Source organism: Sinocyclocheilus rhinocerous, unplaced genomic scaffold (assembly GCF_001515625.1).
Source record: "Sinocyclocheilus rhinocerous isolate Xijiao unplaced genomic scaffold, SAMN03320098_v1.1 scaffold498, whole genome shotgun sequence".
NCBI lineage: Eukaryota > Metazoa > Chordata > Actinopteri > Cypriniformes > Cyprinidae > Sinocyclocheilus > Sinocyclocheilus rhinocerous.
The window spans coordinates 851,478-869,996 of NW_015633594.1; the positions used below are offsets into that span (position 1 = coordinate 851,478).

General features: G+C 37.5%; 2 protein-coding genes across 7 annotated transcripts in view; one reads left to right on the top strand and one right to left on the bottom strand.

Moving 5' to 3' along the window:
- Positions 1 to 10,985, top strand: part of LOC107744700 (tax1-binding protein 1 homolog B) — a 36,038-nt gene extending 25,053 nt beyond the window's left edge. For 2 of the 6 annotated variants that reach the window (XM_016558513.1, XM_016558515.1), the window contains exons 10-18: positions 704 to 862; positions 979 to 1,048; positions 1,137 to 1,252; positions 2,034 to 2,159; positions 5,774 to 5,860; positions 6,520 to 6,703; positions 7,246 to 7,397; positions 9,764 to 9,843; positions 10,101 to 10,985. In XM_016558513.1, the coding sequence (XP_016413999.1) occupies positions 704 to 862; positions 979 to 1,048; positions 1,137 to 1,252; positions 2,034 to 2,159; positions 5,774 to 5,860; positions 6,520 to 6,703; positions 7,246 to 7,397; positions 9,764 to 9,843; positions 10,101 to 10,296 (1,170 nt within the window). In that variant the 3' untranslated portion in view covers positions 10,297 to 10,985. The remainder of the gene's footprint in view (positions 1 to 703; positions 863 to 978; positions 1,049 to 1,136; positions 1,253 to 2,033; positions 2,160 to 5,773; positions 5,861 to 6,519; positions 6,704 to 7,245; positions 7,398 to 9,763; positions 9,844 to 10,100) is intronic. The other 4 variants (XM_016558514.1, XM_016558517.1, XM_016558518.1 and 1 more) reach the window with 3 other exon arrangements.
- Positions 10,986 to 11,223: 238 nt separating this feature from the next.
- The window catches only part of LOC107744701 (juxtaposed with another zinc finger protein 1-like), a 33,673-nt gene continuing 26,377 nt past the window's right edge, over positions 11,224 to 18,519 (bottom strand). The window contains exons 3-5 of the mRNA XM_016558520.1: positions 16,581 to 16,777; positions 15,796 to 16,001; positions 11,224 to 13,087 (exon numbers count right to left, since the gene is read on the bottom strand). Of these exons, the coding sequence (XP_016414006.1) occupies positions 12,941 to 13,087; positions 15,796 to 16,001; positions 16,581 to 16,777 (550 nt within the window). The 3' untranslated portion in view covers positions 11,224 to 12,940. The remainder of the gene's footprint in view (positions 13,088 to 15,795; positions 16,002 to 16,580; positions 16,778 to 18,519) is intronic.

Here is an 18,519-nt window from a genome sequence, read left to right on the forward strand (position 1 = left end):
GGAGGGTTAGAGTGAGCAGAGGCGGCCTACAGTGAGCGTCCGGAAGGACATGTGACGACTCCGGTTGGACTCCGCTTCGTCCACGGTGAAAGCCGATCCGGCGATCCACAGCGCGAAGTTGATGTATTTCCTCAGCAACCAGCAGGGATCAGCTCTAGGCATGACGAAGCGGATATCGTCCTCTTTTGGAAGGCCAAACAAAGTAGTTTCGCTTTCACAACGAAACACACAGCGCCTTCACGACATGGCAGCGGCGGCAACAACTACAATACTACAGCGAGAATAAAAGTTATGCCTTCTTTCTTTGCGTGAACATTTGGGCGGCGTTATGCAAATCTTCCGTAGACATGTGGGGGCGTGTTAGAACGAGCCGTTTTAGGTAGGCGTGGCTGACTCTTAACTTTTATAAAGAATATCTCTTTGGATTTGAGACTTTAGTCTTTGCAACTTTACAGATCTTCCACCAAGAGCTTGTAACACTTCAAAGAGAAAGGAAAACTTGAAATCGCATCATATGACCCCTTTAAATAAACACCTGAATCCAGTATGCCTTAGTCACAAAAGCCCATAGTGTTCTGAAGTAAGCCTGGTCTATTACCCAGATTGTACACTGTGTTTACCACTTATAATGTTCTGAACTGTTCTCTATTTGTCATCGTTTAACTGCAAACCATTATAACTAACTAATCTCTCTTTCCCTCAGCAGTGTAAAGAGTCCGATGGGTTTGCTGTTGCCGAACTGCAGAGAGAAGTTGAAGATTTACGGCTCAGGCTGCAGATGGCTGCTGAACACTATAAAGACAAATATAAGGAATGCCAGAAGCTCCAGAAACAAGTGGTCAAGCTCACTGAACAGCAAGGAGTGAGTAAACCCTCAATTTGCAGTTATATAGCTATACCACCTGCAGAGTCTTGTGTTTTGAGTTTTTAGCTGTTCGTTAGTTGTTAGACTCAGCCAACCTTTGTGTTTTGTCTCGGGTGAAGAGAAGTCCAGGGTCTGAACCAGCAGCTGGTCCTTTATCTGCCAGTCCAGAGGCATCTGCACCAGGTAAGTTCATAGTAAGCAACACAAACTACAACTTCAGTGTTTAGGACATTGTATAGACATGCTGTTGTGTTCTCTGGATTGCTAACAGGAAGCCCAGGAACTTCAGATGCTGTGCTAGATGCCATCATTCAGGGCAAGCTGAAAAGCGCAAGCAAGGAGCCAGACAAAAATGACAAATACAGGAAATGCAAACAGATGCTTAATGTGAGTACTTACCTTTTTCTTTTCTCTCACTGACATACTGGATGTGCTTGATATACTAAAGTACTTGGCATATTCCTCCGCAGGAGGAACGAGAGCGCTGCAGCATGATAACCGATGAGCTCACAAAAACTAATCTCTCTTTCCCTCAGCAGTGTAAAGAGTCCGATGGGTTTGCTGTTGCCGAACTGCAGAGAGAAGTTGAAGATTTACGGCTCAGGCTGCAGATGGCTGCTGAACACTATAAAGACAAATATAAGGAATGCCAGAAGCTCCAGAAACAAGTGGTCAAGCTCACTGAACAGCAAGGAGTGAGTAAACCCTCAATTTGCAGTTATATAGCTATACCACCTGCAGAGTCTTGTGTTTTGAGTTTTTAGCTGTTCGTTAGTTGTTAGACTCAGCCAACCTTTGTGTTTTGTCTCGGGTGAAGAGAAGTCCAGGGTCTGAACCAGCAGCTGGTCCTTTATCTGCCAGTCCAGAGGCATCTGCACCAGGTAAGTTCATAGTAAGCAACACAAACTACAACTTCAGTGTTTAGGACATTGTATAGACATGCTGTTGTGTTCTCTGGATTGCTAACAGGAAGCCCAGGAACTTCAGATGCTGTGCTAGATGCCATCATTCAGGGCAAGCTGAAAAGCGCAAGCAAGGAGCCGGACAAAAATGACAAATACAGGAAATGCAAACAGATGCTTAATGTGAGTACTTACCTTTTTCTTTTCTCTCACTGACATACTGGATGTGCTTGATATACTAAAGTACTTGGCATATTCCTCCGCAGGAGGAACGAGAGCGCTGCAGCATGATAACCGATGAGCTCACAAAAATGGAGGTGAAGCTAAGAGAGCAGAAGAAAACCAATGAGGGCCTGCGAATGCAGCTGGCTTCTGAGGAAGATCGCTACAAGGTCAGCATCACCTACTGGTCCAGAGTTTAAACTAAAACTTAATTCGGTACTATACTAGAGGACATTTGGGATTAACAAGCTACTATGTTATACAAAAACACAGATAACATTAAGACGGGCAGCGTGAATGAGGGACACAATAAAAGACAGATGACATCCTGGTGACCACTGTTCAGTCAGATTCCATCAGGTCATTTACTGTTGTTGGGCGAATTTTCATGGGTGAAATCCAGTCATTTCAATAGGAATCCATGCAATCAGAAATTTCATTTGAGGGTGAAAGGTTTCCTTATGCAGATTTCACAACGGGTTTACGTTGGTCACGTGGATTCACTGTTTAGTTTGAAAGTGATATCATACATCGCTACACTATTGACAGTAGACCATGAACCATTTTGCCTAATGAAATTTCACTGAAATTCCGCTAATATGACCACATTTTTAGGCTCACAGCAATCCAAAAAGAGCTCAAGCTGGTAGATTTTTTGGTACACAAAAGCTGGTTTCGACTGCACCTCAAGACTGCTTTGTTTCTTAAAGCTATTATCATTATAGCTAGCTTTAAAGTCAACATGAAATCAATATTTCATGCGCTAATTTTCATCAATCGGATTGAATCCAATCCGATTTCAGATTCTGAAAGTTCTGTTTCTAATTATATGTATCTTAAACGTTGCAGTCCGATTCACATATTCATTTACATGTGCATTATATGTATTCTGAACAAAACTTGCACATGCACAGTTCCCAGCAATGTTCAGAACTGGAGAAATACATGATAATGTCACCAGAACTACAGTGAGTATAATTGCCATTTTTGCCTTGACGACATATTTAAGAAGAAAGCTAACATATGTCAGAAGAGGTTTTTTAGCAAATAAGTAGTAAATATTCTCCTCCACTGAACAGTTCTTAAGATGTGAGATGTAAATACACGTAGTCATGTAAATACGTTAAACTGTTTATGACCTTACGCTGATAAAGGAAAATAATTTAAGCATAAACCTATCCACAGAGCTAGATATTTGCCCATTACCCCGATTTTGCCTGACATGTAAACACCTTATCCTGCATTCCATTGGTTTATTGAAGTGCACATGTCTAATATGTGACAGGATAGTGTCCTTACGGCAGATTATTGGGGATTTAAAAGCATCCAGGCACAGTGAGTATTTCGTGGTAGGGGAGGAGGAAATATATCACAAATGCTGACTCTTTCTTGACCCAAGAAAAATATGTTCTCATCTCGTGGTATGTGAGTGAATGAGTTTCCTGCTGACATTTTGGAATACTCTGGGGTTTTTAACGCTTTTACTATTACAACTCGCATAACAAATGGAATACTCTGAGTGGAATACATGGATGCTTACATTTTGAAATAGATTTTTAAAGGGGGTCATGAATTGAGAAAACAAATTTTTCTCAGTCATTGTTCTATAAAAACATTGTGTGAGTTTCAGAACTCAAAACTTCCTTGTTAGTCTAAAAACTGCTTTTATTGAAACCAAGATCAGAAAACCACTCGTTTCAGATTTGGTCACATTATGATGTCATAGTGCGACGAAAGCCTGCCTCTGTAGAATCAGATCAACGCCTACTTCTACATCATTGTGACTCTGGCCCCGCCCACTGGAGCGTTAGTGAGATGAGAAGGAGAGAAGACCAATCCAGGATCACATAATTTATTCAGGGAAATGATAGGTGAATAACAAGGGTGTAGAAGCGTCTAACCCTGATTGTAAGCCTAAAACTTACATTTCTTGAAAACTTATCCCTCAATTCTGATTGGTTGATTGGAATGTTGTTCAAGGATGTTGTTCCAGAAACATGTTGTACTTGGTGAAATCACGTTCACCCTGTCATCGGCTACAATGCTCATTGCTGCAACATTTCATGCGTTGGGAGTAGATCTAAATATAATGCTATAATCAACACTCTCCATGATTAGTTAATCTCAACAGCTGTAATAGTAAAAACGTAGTAATAGTTTTCGAGAGAGCTCCACATGTAATACTTATTTCATATGCAAGATGTTAGCCAATCATAGCAACGGGCTTTTCCTTTTATTTCTAAATTATTACCATTTTTGATGTAAAAATCATACTAACATCAAATAATTAAAAATGCAGTTCATGACCCCTTTAGGAAAGTCTTGTAAAAACTGTTTACTGGCATTTCAAACCAGTAAAACATTATTTCAATAAACTGATTTTTTGTTAGTTATCAGCAAATTGTTGTGCATGTAAACATGATCAAAGACTTTCTGTTATAACAGGGGTCACATTTACTTTTTATCACAGTAGTTTCTTTCTATTATAGCACGTAGCTAAAGCGACATTCAATGGCTAAGATCTGGGACTCAACAAAGGGAAGCAGTGCTGTGTTTTTTCTTTTTGATACGTTTTGAACAATATGACTCAGATCAGAGGGAAATGTGATCACAGATAAGCAGACCTTCAGATGTTCTGATAAGAGATCCAGGTCGACCTTAGTACCGTTTTCTCCTCCACACTGTTTATGGCTGCACTGAGTCAAGCCCGATATCATTGCATTAGCACAAATACACTGACAGTGCTGGTTTATGAGCGTGTCACTGAGGAGACTGACTTTTACTGCTGTTTACATGAGACATGGAGACAGTGGAGGAAGGACAGTTGGGAGTCCTGGGATCAAGACAGGATAATGCATCTGCTGGCTGCCTCCCTACACAGCAGGAGACAGAGCGAGGGACTCAGTTCTGTTTAAATAGTAAGGTCATGTGCAGATCAGTGGTAGTCTTCAGGCTAAGTTTATGGTTTCTCTGCGTGACTCATGTGGAGCCATGCAAAGGCAGATGTAAATGAGTGGTAAAGAAGACATCTTGTGTTTAACATGGAGATCTTTTTTTTTTTCTTCTTTTTTCTAGCAAATAAGTACTTAATTAAAATCCCAAGCATATCAGTTGCAATTATTTTATTTCTCACATTTTTAGTAAATCAATCTCATTATTACATGACTCTGGAATACTTAACTCTGATTGGTCAGTCATGCTTAATTCTGATTGGTTAGTCATGCAGGCAGATATTTTTATATAATAAACTGTATAAAACTGTAGTTGACCATTGTGCCGGGCTACCAGTTTGTTTATTTATTTATTTTTTCTTGTGGAACTCAAATATATATTTTTTTTGTTATTTCAGGTTACTTAACAGTCATTATTGCATTATTTTATTTAAATGTTTTTAAAATTTTTAAATATTTTTATATTTAATTATTTTTCAAATATTGATATTTATTTTTTTTAATTAAATAACTAAAGCATTTAAATTGATTTAAGGCAATTGATTTAAGTAAATAGTATTTTTTTGAATTTCTTGTAAAGTTATCCATTTGAACTGTTTGCAAAATACATATTTATTTTAAAATATGCACACACTCACTCATGCACACATCACACTCGATTACGATTTATATTAATCAGTTTAATATATTTTTTATATCAATATATCTGCCTGTACATTATTTTTCACATATTAACCAATTATTCTCATTCTGGAGTCAAGTTGTTTCACTTTTCATTTTAAATAATGTTTTTAGCAGATAATCTTGGTAACGACTTTGTTTTCTGATTCCAGAGCCAGGTGGCAGAGAAGGGCAGAGAACTCAAGGAGCTGAAGGACAGTCTTTTTGCATTGACCAAAGAAAAAGAGAAGCTAGAGAGGGTGCGTGCTTTCGTTTTCGTTTTCCGCAGGCCTCTGCCAATCTAAAAATGCAGTTGTTTTTCTTGCTTGTTGTTTTATTCTCAGGATCTGTTTTGGGTTTAACATATCTCTCTAATTGGGCCAGCAGTGCAAGTGAGTCCTTAATTTTCCATTCAATTACCCTGGACCACAGAGAGGGACGCGTAGTCGAGGTACAACACAAAACTCGACGCTCAAGAAGCAAAATGGCCCAATTTGAGGTTCAGACTAAATGAAATTGGCGCCTGCCGAAGACTTCAATAAAAGGCAGAGCTCTGCCTCCCTTTGAACAGGCAGAAGAGTTTTAATGAAGGGCCTAATTAAACTGTTTGTGCGAGGGTGGCGAGTTACTCTACCCTGCTGCCTCTGCTCGCTGTGGTGAGTGATGTATTGTCTGGACGCAAAGATAGAAGGAAGAATGAAGACAAGGATGGAAACATGGGACCTGACTGTATTGTCAATACATCATAGCTGGCCATAAATTACCATTTGCTTTCCGTTTTGTCCCTTTGGGCCAATTTCACCCAGTTTAGCTTTTAATTGGCATTTTTACATTTAGGTTTCGATTGAAATGTGTGGATCAGGTAATTAGCTATTGATTTCAGCAACTGACAGCCGTTGTATTTCCTGTGCCCCATCAGGAGTTGCAAAGGAGTGTCAGCAGGGAAGAAGAACATGAAAACAAAGAGGGCAATGTGGATGTGCAGTCAGTTTTCTTGCAGTACCCGATGCCGTACCCTCAAGACGACCCATCTCCTCTGCTGGTGCCCCAGCGCCCCACTGATCTCATGTTTGGGAACCCGTACTCTTCTACTGATTCAAGGGGTATCTATGCTGCTAATTCACCATTCATTTCAATTGTTCATTCTAAAAAAGGAATCAAATTTATGAACAAAGGAAGAAATGTCAATAAGTGCACCATAGAATACAACTCTGGTTACATTTACCATTGTTCTAAGATTTTTCATGGGCAAAATCCAGTCATTTCAATTGGAACTCATGCAATTGGGATTTTTGCATGAGGTCGAAAGATTCAAAGTTCAAGTTGACCTGAAATTTTGCTAATGTGACTGTGCCTTAAAACGTGTGTATTTTGCCAATCATTTTAATTATTTTAAGTAGAATTTTTAATGACAACAACACTTTGCATTGCTGTTTCTTAAAAATAAATGCCTTGGTTTGATATTTTGTATCTAATATTATCACAGTAAAACATGTTCAACTTTGTGACTTAAGGCTCCAAACACTTTTTAGGTTACTGTGCATGTGCTCCTTGATTGCTCCTGCTCATATCTATTTGAGCTACAGGGTTTTCTTGAGGTATACATCCAGGTATTAAGTCATTAAAGGGTTTCCTTTCCTGACAGATGGAGCCGATGGAGAGTTCTCTGATGACCAGATGCCCCGACTGCCCCCAGTTGGGCCTCCATCCTGGGACAGCAATGTAGTGTGCATACAGCCCGCCCGGAACCTCAGTCGCCCCGATGGACTGGAGGAACCAGAGGAGCCGCAGAGCACTGTGAGTTAATTACGGCTGCCTCCACGTTCAGCCGTTAGAAGTGATATAGAGGTGGGATTAAGGTTTTAATCAAGTCAGAACTGCAGATGGACTTAAACTCTTCCCAAATCTCTGTCTTTCTTTTATCTGGCCTTCTCTTTCTGCTGTGCTGGCCTCCGGCAGGGCTTAGCTAAGCTGGCATTATTAAAGCCCTGCTAACCCAGAGCAGAGTCATTAAGGAAGCGCTCACGCTCACAACCAATAGAGCTCGTTAGCCTTGCCTGGATAACGGTGGATTTACCAAACTAAACATGGAAGAGCTTCGATCAGTTTGCATAAAACAGTCACTTTTTATCTTAAGTGGCCTGTTCGCATCATGTTTGATGTGACTGAAGTATATAGAAGTATACACAAAGAATTTTATGTACCAGAACTAGTTGCCAAGTATGATTGCAAATTGAAGTCGTTCTCTAAAAAGTCATACCTGAATGAATTGAAACTTTTCTTGCCAAAAATGATTATGTACATTGATTATCTGCTAAATTTGCTAAAACGTGAAATATACAACAGAGCACACTGTGCTGAGTGTTGAAACCCATAATGCAGTGCTCTCAACTTATACTTCCATTTCAAGATGTGTTGAATGAACCATAAGTAAGATCAACCCCAAAAATGAATCTCTTGAATGAAATGAATAGTTCACCAAAAAATGAAAATAATTTACTCAACCTCATGTCATTCCAAGCCTGAATGACGTACTTCCATTTCAAGATGTGTTGAATGAACCATAAGTAAGATCAACCCCAAAAATGAATCTCTTGAATGAAATGAATAGTTCACCAAAAAATGAAAATAATTTACTCAACCTCATGTCATTCCAAGCCTGAATGACGTACTTAATTTGAAAGAGTTTAAAATGTTTTGTATGCAGGGTTAATGTGCAAAATAATTGACTTTCATTGTATGTATATATAAAAAATAAAAATGTCATTTTGGTTGAACAATCTTAACTTTTTTTTCTTCTTCACAAAAGCTGCTTAAAATCGAAACATACCACAACAACATAATCATATTTAAGCCATGTAACAACAGTGTATCATACTGCTGAAATATTTTTTAAAAATGGAAGCCAGTATATACTATGCAGTATGCTAATACTCCATTCCCAAAATAGTATCTCTCACAATCCTGAGTGATTCTGTTGAATGAACCATAAGTAAGATCAACCCCAAAAATGAATCTCTTGAATGAAATGAATAGTTCACCAAAAAATGAAAATAATTTACTCAACCTCATGTCATTCCAAGCCTGAATGACGTACTTGTTTTGTATGCAGGGTTAATGTGCAAAATAATTGACTTTAATTGTATGTATATATAAAAAATAAAAATGTCATTTTGGTTGAACAATCTTAACTTTTTTTTCTTCTTCACAAAAGCTGCTTAAAATCGAAACATACCACAACAACATAATCATATTTAAGCCATGTAACAACAGTGTATCATACTGCTGAAATATTTTTTAAAAATGGAAGCCAGTATATACTATGCAGTATGCTAATACTCCATTCCCAAAATAGTATCTCTCACAATCCTGAGTGATTCTTAAAACTCGCGGCTTAATCACTGTAGTGCAGGATGCATTGTTGGAGAAATTAATTAGCTATTCATGACTGCTTCAAGATAGTAATTAATGTCAGATTATTATAGTTAATTTACATGAACAACACAAAGTATGCATTTGACAGTATGTATTTGGTGCACACTTTAATCCTGTATACACGTGGTTCATTTGAGAATATTACAGCGTCATTTCTCCAAGATGCTGCTGTAACAGCATTTTTCTTTATTTGATATTTGATTCATTACTGGTTCCCTCTTCATACTCTGTGGTTCCCTTATTCACTTTCACACATTCTCGCGCTTCAAAACGGCGCTGATTGATGACATGCTATACTGTGTAGACTGAAATGTAAATATATTTAAATGGAATGAAAGATATAGTGTGCTGCATGTTAGCTTGCTTATTGTTCCCATGATCATGATCTATATGTCATACTAACAAGAAAATATGCTGTAATTCCAACCACACACGCTTGGAGCTGTTTTGTGAATATTTGTTGAAACTGTTTTCCGAAAACAGCGTATTCTGTGTTGGTAACGATAGAACTTGTGATCATAATTGGCTAACGATGCTTTTTAGAAACGCACCCCAGATCATTGGACCAATATGCTATGACTTCCTCCTACATAATTGCATATGTTTATCATATTTTGCCGCACAAACAGGATTTCTTGCCGTTATTAATCATTCACAGTGAATTGTCTAATACAGGTTTTTCGTTGGTTTTTGCTGAAAGGAAATGTTTTTTTTTCTTCTCTCCCCAGCAAACCAGTGATCAGCCTACAGCTGCTGACCCCGCAGAGTTCCTCAATGATGGACAGATGCCATTCTGCTTTGAAGCCAGGTAAGAACGCACACAAACAAGAACCTCGCGGCTGTTACCTATCATGTGGTTGAGCTTCGTTGTGGTGCGAGTATGTGCATTAGCTCAACGGCCCACCCACATCGCCTTCACACAGATGCTGTTTTACTGCCGTTTACTCTCCTGTTGTTCCAGCGCCAGCTCATTCACACACCTTACCACACTTTACACCCTTATTTATCCTCGTTCAGTCTTTGTTATTTGTGTTTTTAATACAGTTTAATTTCTCTGTCTCACAGTGGGGAGCAGAAGCGATGTCCGCTGTGTGAAGTGATCTTCCCTCCTCATTATGACCAGTCAAAGTTTGAGGAGCACGTGGAGAGCCACTGGAAGAACTGCCCCATGTGCAGTGAACAGTTCCCTCTCGACTGCGACCAGCAGCTCTTCGAGAAGCACGTCCTCACCCACTTCGACAGTAACATGCTCAACTTCTAGTCGATAAAATTAGTACTTGCCTCCACATTCTGCTCATTTGTGTTACAGTTAACAGCCACTTAGCATGTTTAGCTTTGAGCATTCATCTGTAGAGAACTGATTCTTTATTTAACACAATCAAGGCAAGTACTGTTAATGAATTCCAAATGACTGAACGATGGATTTGGATGACATTTTAGGGTCTTTATTTAAGTCCATTTTAGTTGGGGATTACTTCTGTCAATAGGACTGTTTATTCTAGTTCACTTTAACGCTTCTCATATCAAAGTTAGCACTTGAGAGTACTTTAAGAAGACTGAGCAAATGTCATATTAAACCATTCTGTTGAGAACCATCCCCAGGTTCCATAGTTTGAGTCAGGTATCGTCTACTATAGTCTGTGCAGGCAGAGCACAGCTTTTTCTGTCAGGTCATGTATGTGACCAGCTAAGAGGGTGATTCTATATTCTAAAGTTATTTGAGAATAAGCTTTTAAAGATTAACCTTGATAATCAAGTTATTTGAGTTAGTGTTTTTCCTTTATCTATTTAAATCACTTACTTTAATTGAGTTGCATGCTCTCGTTTCCTGTGCACTGAAATCACAGACCTCTTTTTTTGTTCCATTTCCTTAGTTAAATACTGTCTCTTTCTGTGTGAGTGTGTCTTATATACTTGATCTAAACCAATAAAGATTTCACTGAAGCAATATTTATGCTGGTCATACTGAGTTGATAAAATGTGAAAACATATGATGCGATTTCAATTTTTTATTTCTCTTTGGAGTGTTACAAGCTCTTGGTGCATAAAGAAGATCTTCGTCACATGTGGTTGACACAAAGCCTCCTTTGTCGAATCCGCCGGGCGCTGCTCACTCAAGCCGCGGTGTGTTTCGTTGTGAAAGCAAACTACTTTGTTTGGCCTTCCAAAAAGGAACATTGTTGTCCAGAAACTTAAGAAAATATAATTTAAAGCACTCACATCAAGACAATACATTAAGTACACAATATATCAAATACTTCCCTCTGTACTGGCAGTGTAATACTGTTACAATGTTGCATCTAAACCCATACTGCAATTCCAACAACATTAACATCCATGCGGTGGTGTCATAATGAGTGATTGGCAGGCCCTGATCTGGCCGGGATCTCTGGAGGGTCTAGCCACTGTTCATTTATACCACCCACAAGTCCAAAAGCAAAACAAATCAAGTACCTTTCTGATTCGAGGTATGAGTCCATACTTGAAGATCTTTGGGTTGGTTGTAACGTTACATCATCCCAGTGACAGGTTAGGGGTATAAAAGTCACATGGCCACACCAGAGACAAGCCAGAATCAGGATGAATTCACAATCTGAATCACTTGGCTACACATATACTATACTGGAATGCTGTGGTGTACCACAATTCAAGGCAACCAGTTTCAAGAATCTTAATCTAACAAGCACACTGGAGGTATAGCGAAAGAATGAATTCCCTTAGCTAGAAGAAAAAGAACCTCAAGAGACGGAGACCTCCAAAGCGCCATATTAGTCCTTTGAATTTCGCAGCGGACTCGCAGAAAACATTCTGCAATTTGTGGGCGATACAAAATGCCCTAAACATGTTGGCAACTGGTCACTACAAAGTGCTTTAGGTTCTTCACCAGATCGCTGTGGAGTTCTAGAATGCTCCAGAACGGTCCTGGGAAGAGTGTAACAGCCTACTCTAAAATACTAACAGGATTATAGTTCTGAAATGCTGGCGATTTGTCACCTGAGAGTCATTTGGTGCTGTAACTCAAAACTTTTCTGAGAATAACGGAAAAGGTGAAAGCACTACCAAAAAAACTGCACATCCATAATCAATCGATATCGTCATCTCAGAAGTTCAGTTGAAAATATACAAAATAAAATTTAGGAATAAAGTATAGAATTTAAATCTGACTAGGAAACGTATAGAATATAGTTATATACACAACCTTTAGCTATGAAGGTTGCTTATATGGGGTAGATATTGTTATATTACAAACATTCAGACTTTTCAAGCCTTTCCTATTTTTCGTTTTTCTCCCACAGAGACTCATGTTCACGCCGAATCCTTAAGCTTTACTCATGTTCGGCACGATTCTCTCCTTTCCAAACATACCGTCAGTCTTTTACAATAAGCACCAAGCATCAAAAAAATAAGATGAGAAAAAATAAAAAGAATTAGCGAATGTGCAAAAATACAAAACTGTTAACTAATAATAAGATACAAATAAGCAAAGGAAAAAAAAAAAAAAGAAAAAAAAAATTACAGAAAGCATGCAATTCAAAATGTAGTGTTTTGATAGACGGTTGAATCAAATCCTCCTCATGGAGGTCCGGAATGACACAGGGATTCTGGGAGTCTTCCTTGAGGAAGAGGAATAGAAAACGATTAAAGTTTCTTCCTCATGAGGAGTGGAAGGAAAAGGGAGGCGCAAGAGTCTTACTCTTGAAAGAGTAAAATAGAGAGAAAGACAAATTGTCCTCCAGATACATTTTTTTTGGATGTCCTCCAAAAAACTGAGGACAAAATGTGTCAAAGTCACAGTTAATGGACAGCCACAGCTGCTGGTGCGGATGGATGTGGAGGTGTTCTGTTTGTACTGTATATACATGTATTGGAGTGTGTGTGGGGATGTAGAGGAGGATGTTGGCACTCTACTGCTGCATCTTGCGGATGATGTCGGCAGAGACGGGCGGGTGGAAGTTGATGGTGTGGTGTCGAAGCCCCTGAGAGCTCTTGTAGCTTTTACCACACCGGCACTTGAAGGGCTTCCGAACGCGGATCTGAGTGCGGTGGCCGTTCTTGGCAGGCTAAGCTAGCAGGCTAATTGGTTAATGGTACGCTAAGCTACAGTAGTAATTTGAGGTGTTTAGCTTGAGATATCTATAATTTCACAAAACCTATAGCTTCATTGTATGGCAAGCCGTTTTGACTTTTATTCATTCTCAGGATATGAACAAAATTTTAAAATACATTCAAATAGAAAACTGTTCTTTTAAATTGGGATACTATTTCACAATATTATAGTTTTTACTGTATTTTTGTCAAACAAATGCAGCCTTGGTTAAACTAAGAGACTACTTTCAAAAACATCAAAAGAATCTTACAAATCCCAAAATTTGAACATTTGTGTAGAGCATAGGCTAAGCTAGCAGGCTAATTGGTTAATGGTACGCTAAGCTACAGTAGTAATTTGAGGTGTTTAGCTTGAGATATCTATAATTTCACAAAACCTATAGCTTCATTGTATGGCAAGCCGTTTTGACTTTTATTCATTCTCAGGATATGAATTCTTGATATCAACTATTCAATTTTTACTAGTTAAAATGTTCATACTTGATATCAGGAATTAGATTTCTACTAGTAACAATTGCTATTTTTGATATCAGCAATTACATTTCCACTAGTAACAATGTTAATTCTTGATATCTGTAATTGTATTTTCACTAGTTAAATGTCACCATAGGCTGCCATTCAAAATCAATTGTTGATATCAAGAACTGATTTCTTACTAGTTGAAATTCCAATTTCACATATCAGAAATACAATTCTTACTAGTAAAAACCTTTATTTTGTCACTAGTGACAATTAAATTGTTGATATCAAGAATAGACGTCTGTACTAGTAACCATGTGATTACTGATTATCAAAAATAAAGGTTTTACTAGTAAGAATTGTATTTCTGATATGTTAAATTGGAATTTCAACTAGTAAGAAATTAATTCTTGATATCAACAATTAATTTTGAATGGTAGCCTATGGTGACATTTAACTACTGAAAATACAATTCCTGATATCAAGAATTAGCATTTTAACTAGTGAAAATTGAATTGTTGATATCAAGAATTAACATTGTTACTAGTGGAAATGTAATTGCTGATATCAAAAATAGCAATTGATACTAGTAGAAATCTAATTCCTGATATCAAGAATTAACATTTTAACTAGTAAAAACTGAATTGTTGATATCAAGAATTCATATCCTGAGAATGAATAAAAGTCAAAACGGCTTGCCATATCATTACATATGAGTATATGTAACAATTTAAAAGACATTAATGGTTGTAATAGCAGTTCAGTTGGCAAACATCATGAAGCGACTTTGTCTAATCAGGAAGTGGAAAGACTGCACATTAAAAAGTTCTTTCAGCCAATGGAATCATTTTGTGATCTAGACAGACTCGATTCAGCACAGAGGGGGCAACTGCAGCTTACACTGTGCAAACAAATGTTGTTTTACAATCCAATTACTACAAGTTTTCAATTCTGTATTGACATTGTAACATATCATTTCTCAATAATCTGAAGGCAAACTAAATGATCTGGGAGTAAAAATGCACTTTAATAATTCCAGAACATCCAGTGTTGTGTGAAATAATAAAGGAAAACCATCAGCTGCTTGACAGCAGTGGAGACCAGGCACCGACTGAATCCAAATAAACCCAAATCAGAGCCACATCTAACAGTACATCTGAACATGCAAAGACACTCTCATGGCTGTCATCATCCATTTCCTCTCCCTCTTATTGAATGCGGCGCTCACAGGCTGCACATCATTTATCTCTGCAGCCAGAACCAGATGGCAGTGGAAAATCTCATAAAACGCACAGGCCTTCTGTGGACTGCATGTATGCCTTTAAAATACATGTCAAGCCTCCAGTCCCATCCTCATTACAGCTCTTTGTGTTAGTAAAGTCTTTGACTGCAAGAAGGCAGTGAGAGCCCAGCATTCACAGTTTGATCATATTTGTGCCACTGGTGATTGCTATTGTTTATGGATGCACAGGTGTGCTGTAAACCTGCCTTTTAGTGAATGAAACCCCAAGTAAACAGCTTTAAATAATGGTGCTAATAGATTTGAGGTCTGTGAGAAATGATTTTATTATTTAATGATATACATACTACTTTTCAAAAGTTTGGGGCATTAAGACGTCTTTAAAAAAAAAATAAAAAATTAATACCTTTATTCAAAAGATGTTACAAAAGATTTCTATCTCAAATAAATGCCGCTCTTTTGAACTGTCCATTCATCATACAATCCTGAAAAAGAAAAAAAAATTGTTTCCACAAAAATATTAAGCAGTTTTCTGCATTGATAGTAGTAAGAAATGTTTCTTAGGCACCGAATCAGCATATTAGAATGATTTCTGAAGGATCATGTGACACTGAAGACTAGTAATGACTGCTGAAAAATCACAGGAATAAAATAAATTTTGAAACCTATTAAAATACAAAACCGTTTTTTTTATTTTGTAATAATATGTCACAATATTACTGTTTTACTGTACTTGTGATTAACTAAAAAAAAGAGACTTCTTTACAAAAAATGCTTATCGGTCCCAAACTTTTTAACAATATTTATAATTTAAATAATTTTATGTATATCTGAAATCAAATGTATTCATTAAAATCTATGTATAAAATAATAAAAAAGTTTTTGATCATTTAGACAATTTGCATGTTTTTCATGCTATCGGTCTTGGAAAAAATTTTCAAACCTACAGTGAACAGCCAAATGAAAGTAGATATTTTCAGCCATTTTTACCTTGTATCTCTTTTTGCAGCCAGGCACGGGACATGCGAACGGTTTCTCATCACCACCGTTCATGCACATGGAACTGAGGATGGATTCAGAGCTAATGGCACTTTCGGTGGTCCACGACTCGTCACTGTCAGACTCTTCATATTCTGCTTCCTCCTCATCATACTCGCTGCCTGAGAGTACACAGCAAATCATCGTTTAGTAATTAATCATGTATCAAACCTTTAACCTGTCGGCCCAGATATTTAACCACTACTACGCCAGAACAACAAAACAGCGTTTCCCATCAGCCACCACAGCAGACATACAAAAGCTTTAATGAAACCGGTACAGTTATCTTTCTCACAGTACTGTGCCCAGCCAGAAAAGCGTTTGCATTTTATGAGAAAGAATCTGGAAGGCATAAGAAGGTCTAAGGGTTAATGCACAGTAATAGTATGATACAAGCAATTTGGAGACTATTTAGTTTAAATGTGTTCCAAACCCACACAAATAAAATGCTTAAAACATTTAATTGTGGGAGAGAGAGCACATGTTGCTCTGGAGAAGGCCATGGGAAACTGCAGCTATGAAAAAAACTGTCTCTCACAATGTGATTATTTGATTATCTATTACATCAGAACATCAAACAAGCACTGCAGGTTTAATGGAGTTATTACATCAAAATGAATCTTTCTAGCGAACATAGTGAGCATACAGCAAGGTGCCTGTGTGTGTAAGTTCCTGAAGGAGCATGTGTTTGGTGGGACTACCTGTGGGGGTGCTGCTCCTGAATGAAGATGAGGGCGTGATGGGCGGGGTCACGGGCGGGGTCAGGTTGCCGCTGTTGTGGCGAGGGGGCGTGGCCACGCTGTTGCGTGAAAAGCTGCCCGTCAGTGAGAGTGACAACTTTGGCTGAACTTTCTTCTTCAGAGAATCATTCTCCCGCCGCGCTGCATCTGTCATAAACCTAGAGAGGGAAGTGAACTTTATTAGATGAAGTTCTTAAACTGAATTACAAGAAGTTATAGCAAACACAAAACAAAGACCTATTGCTTATTGGGAAGCCCAAACATGTAAAGTAACAGTCATAAATTAAAACACTCTAATCCAGCCACTCAAACATCAGTACATTTGCCATCACACTTTCTGAGCAATTAATTTCCATGACTTTTCTAGCTGTTTGTGATTACTGGATAATGATTGAAAACAACAACAACAAAAAAAAAACTATAAAGACTGTGCAATCAAAGGCTTTCCAGCCAATTAAACTTACTCACTACAAAAAGCTACATGACGTTTCTGGGGGAAAAATAGAAGTATAGAAAAAAAAAAAAAAGTCCCTGATATTTCCAGCCCTTTATCTGTCCACTCTAACTGAAAGAAAAATACCTTGATAAGATACAGACTCAGTGAACACAATGTAGCAATGAAAATGAGCTGGCATGGCTGTTAAAGGAAAAAGCCTGTGGAAACAATATGCATTTTCACATGTATTACACACACAACAGGTTCAACAGAACCCATGGAAAATATTTGAACCAATACGCCAATATATCAAACTTTGACAGAATGCAAAAAAGAAAAATTCTTCAGCCTACTTTCTTCATAATCATTTATTAATAATTCATTTAATTCATAATATGTTTTTGCACCAATATATTAGTACACTGCATTAATATAATAATTTAAATTTTTTTAATGCTCAAGAAATAAATCAGCCAAGAACTTGAGTATTAGGTATGAAAAGATGGGCGATGATTTTTCTGTTGGTGTTGATCGATGTACACTACTGTTCAAAAGCTTGCAGTCAGTAGGGTTTTTAAGACATTTATAGTGTTGCAAAAGATTTCTATTTCAAATAAATGTCTTTTTTTAACTTTATATGCATCAAAGAATCCTAAAAAATGTTTCATGGTTTCCATAAAAATTAAACAGCACAACTGTTTTCAACATTGATGATAAGACCAAATCGGCATATTATGCAATAATATTTAACAATATTACAACGTACTACAGCATAACGTTTTTGCTGTATTTTTGATCAAATGAATGCAGCCTTGTTGAGCATCAGAGGCGTCTTTCAAAAACATTCAAAATTCGTACAAATCCCAAACTTTTGAACAGTAGTGTACATGAGAGTAGGCCTGTCGCAATAATCAAAATATCGACTTATCGCGCAATATATGTACATGACCTCAATAATTTTTGGTGACGCAATATATAGCACATTATATTTACTTAAAAATTTATGTCACCATGTTTTGTACATTCCACTTGCACCTGTGTCTTTTGCAGCTTCTCGTACATAACGTAGATTAGTCATGAGGACCTAGTTCAAATTTAAAAAAATGCTTCTACAAAAAAATGTTTTATCTGCAGATATGGTCTAGTTTAGGGATCTGTGTCTTTGTGCATACGGACATGTGACTGCTAAGTAGCGATTTTTTTTTCAGCAATAGTGTGCACCCTTAATTTACAGAGAAAAGAAGGTCAGGGAAAAATCTGTAGATGGAAAAATCTCAATACAAGTTCTTTGTGCATTTTTCTTGTTTTTTTCTACTTGTTACTTTGCACTTTTTGTTAGAAAATGTTTATTCACTATTTATTCAAGTTTTTTAAGGTATCTAATATTTTGATAATTTCCATGATCTAAATATTCTTAAAAAATTAAAGTTTGTTGTCATTTGAAAGTGTGTAGGCCTTCTTGCG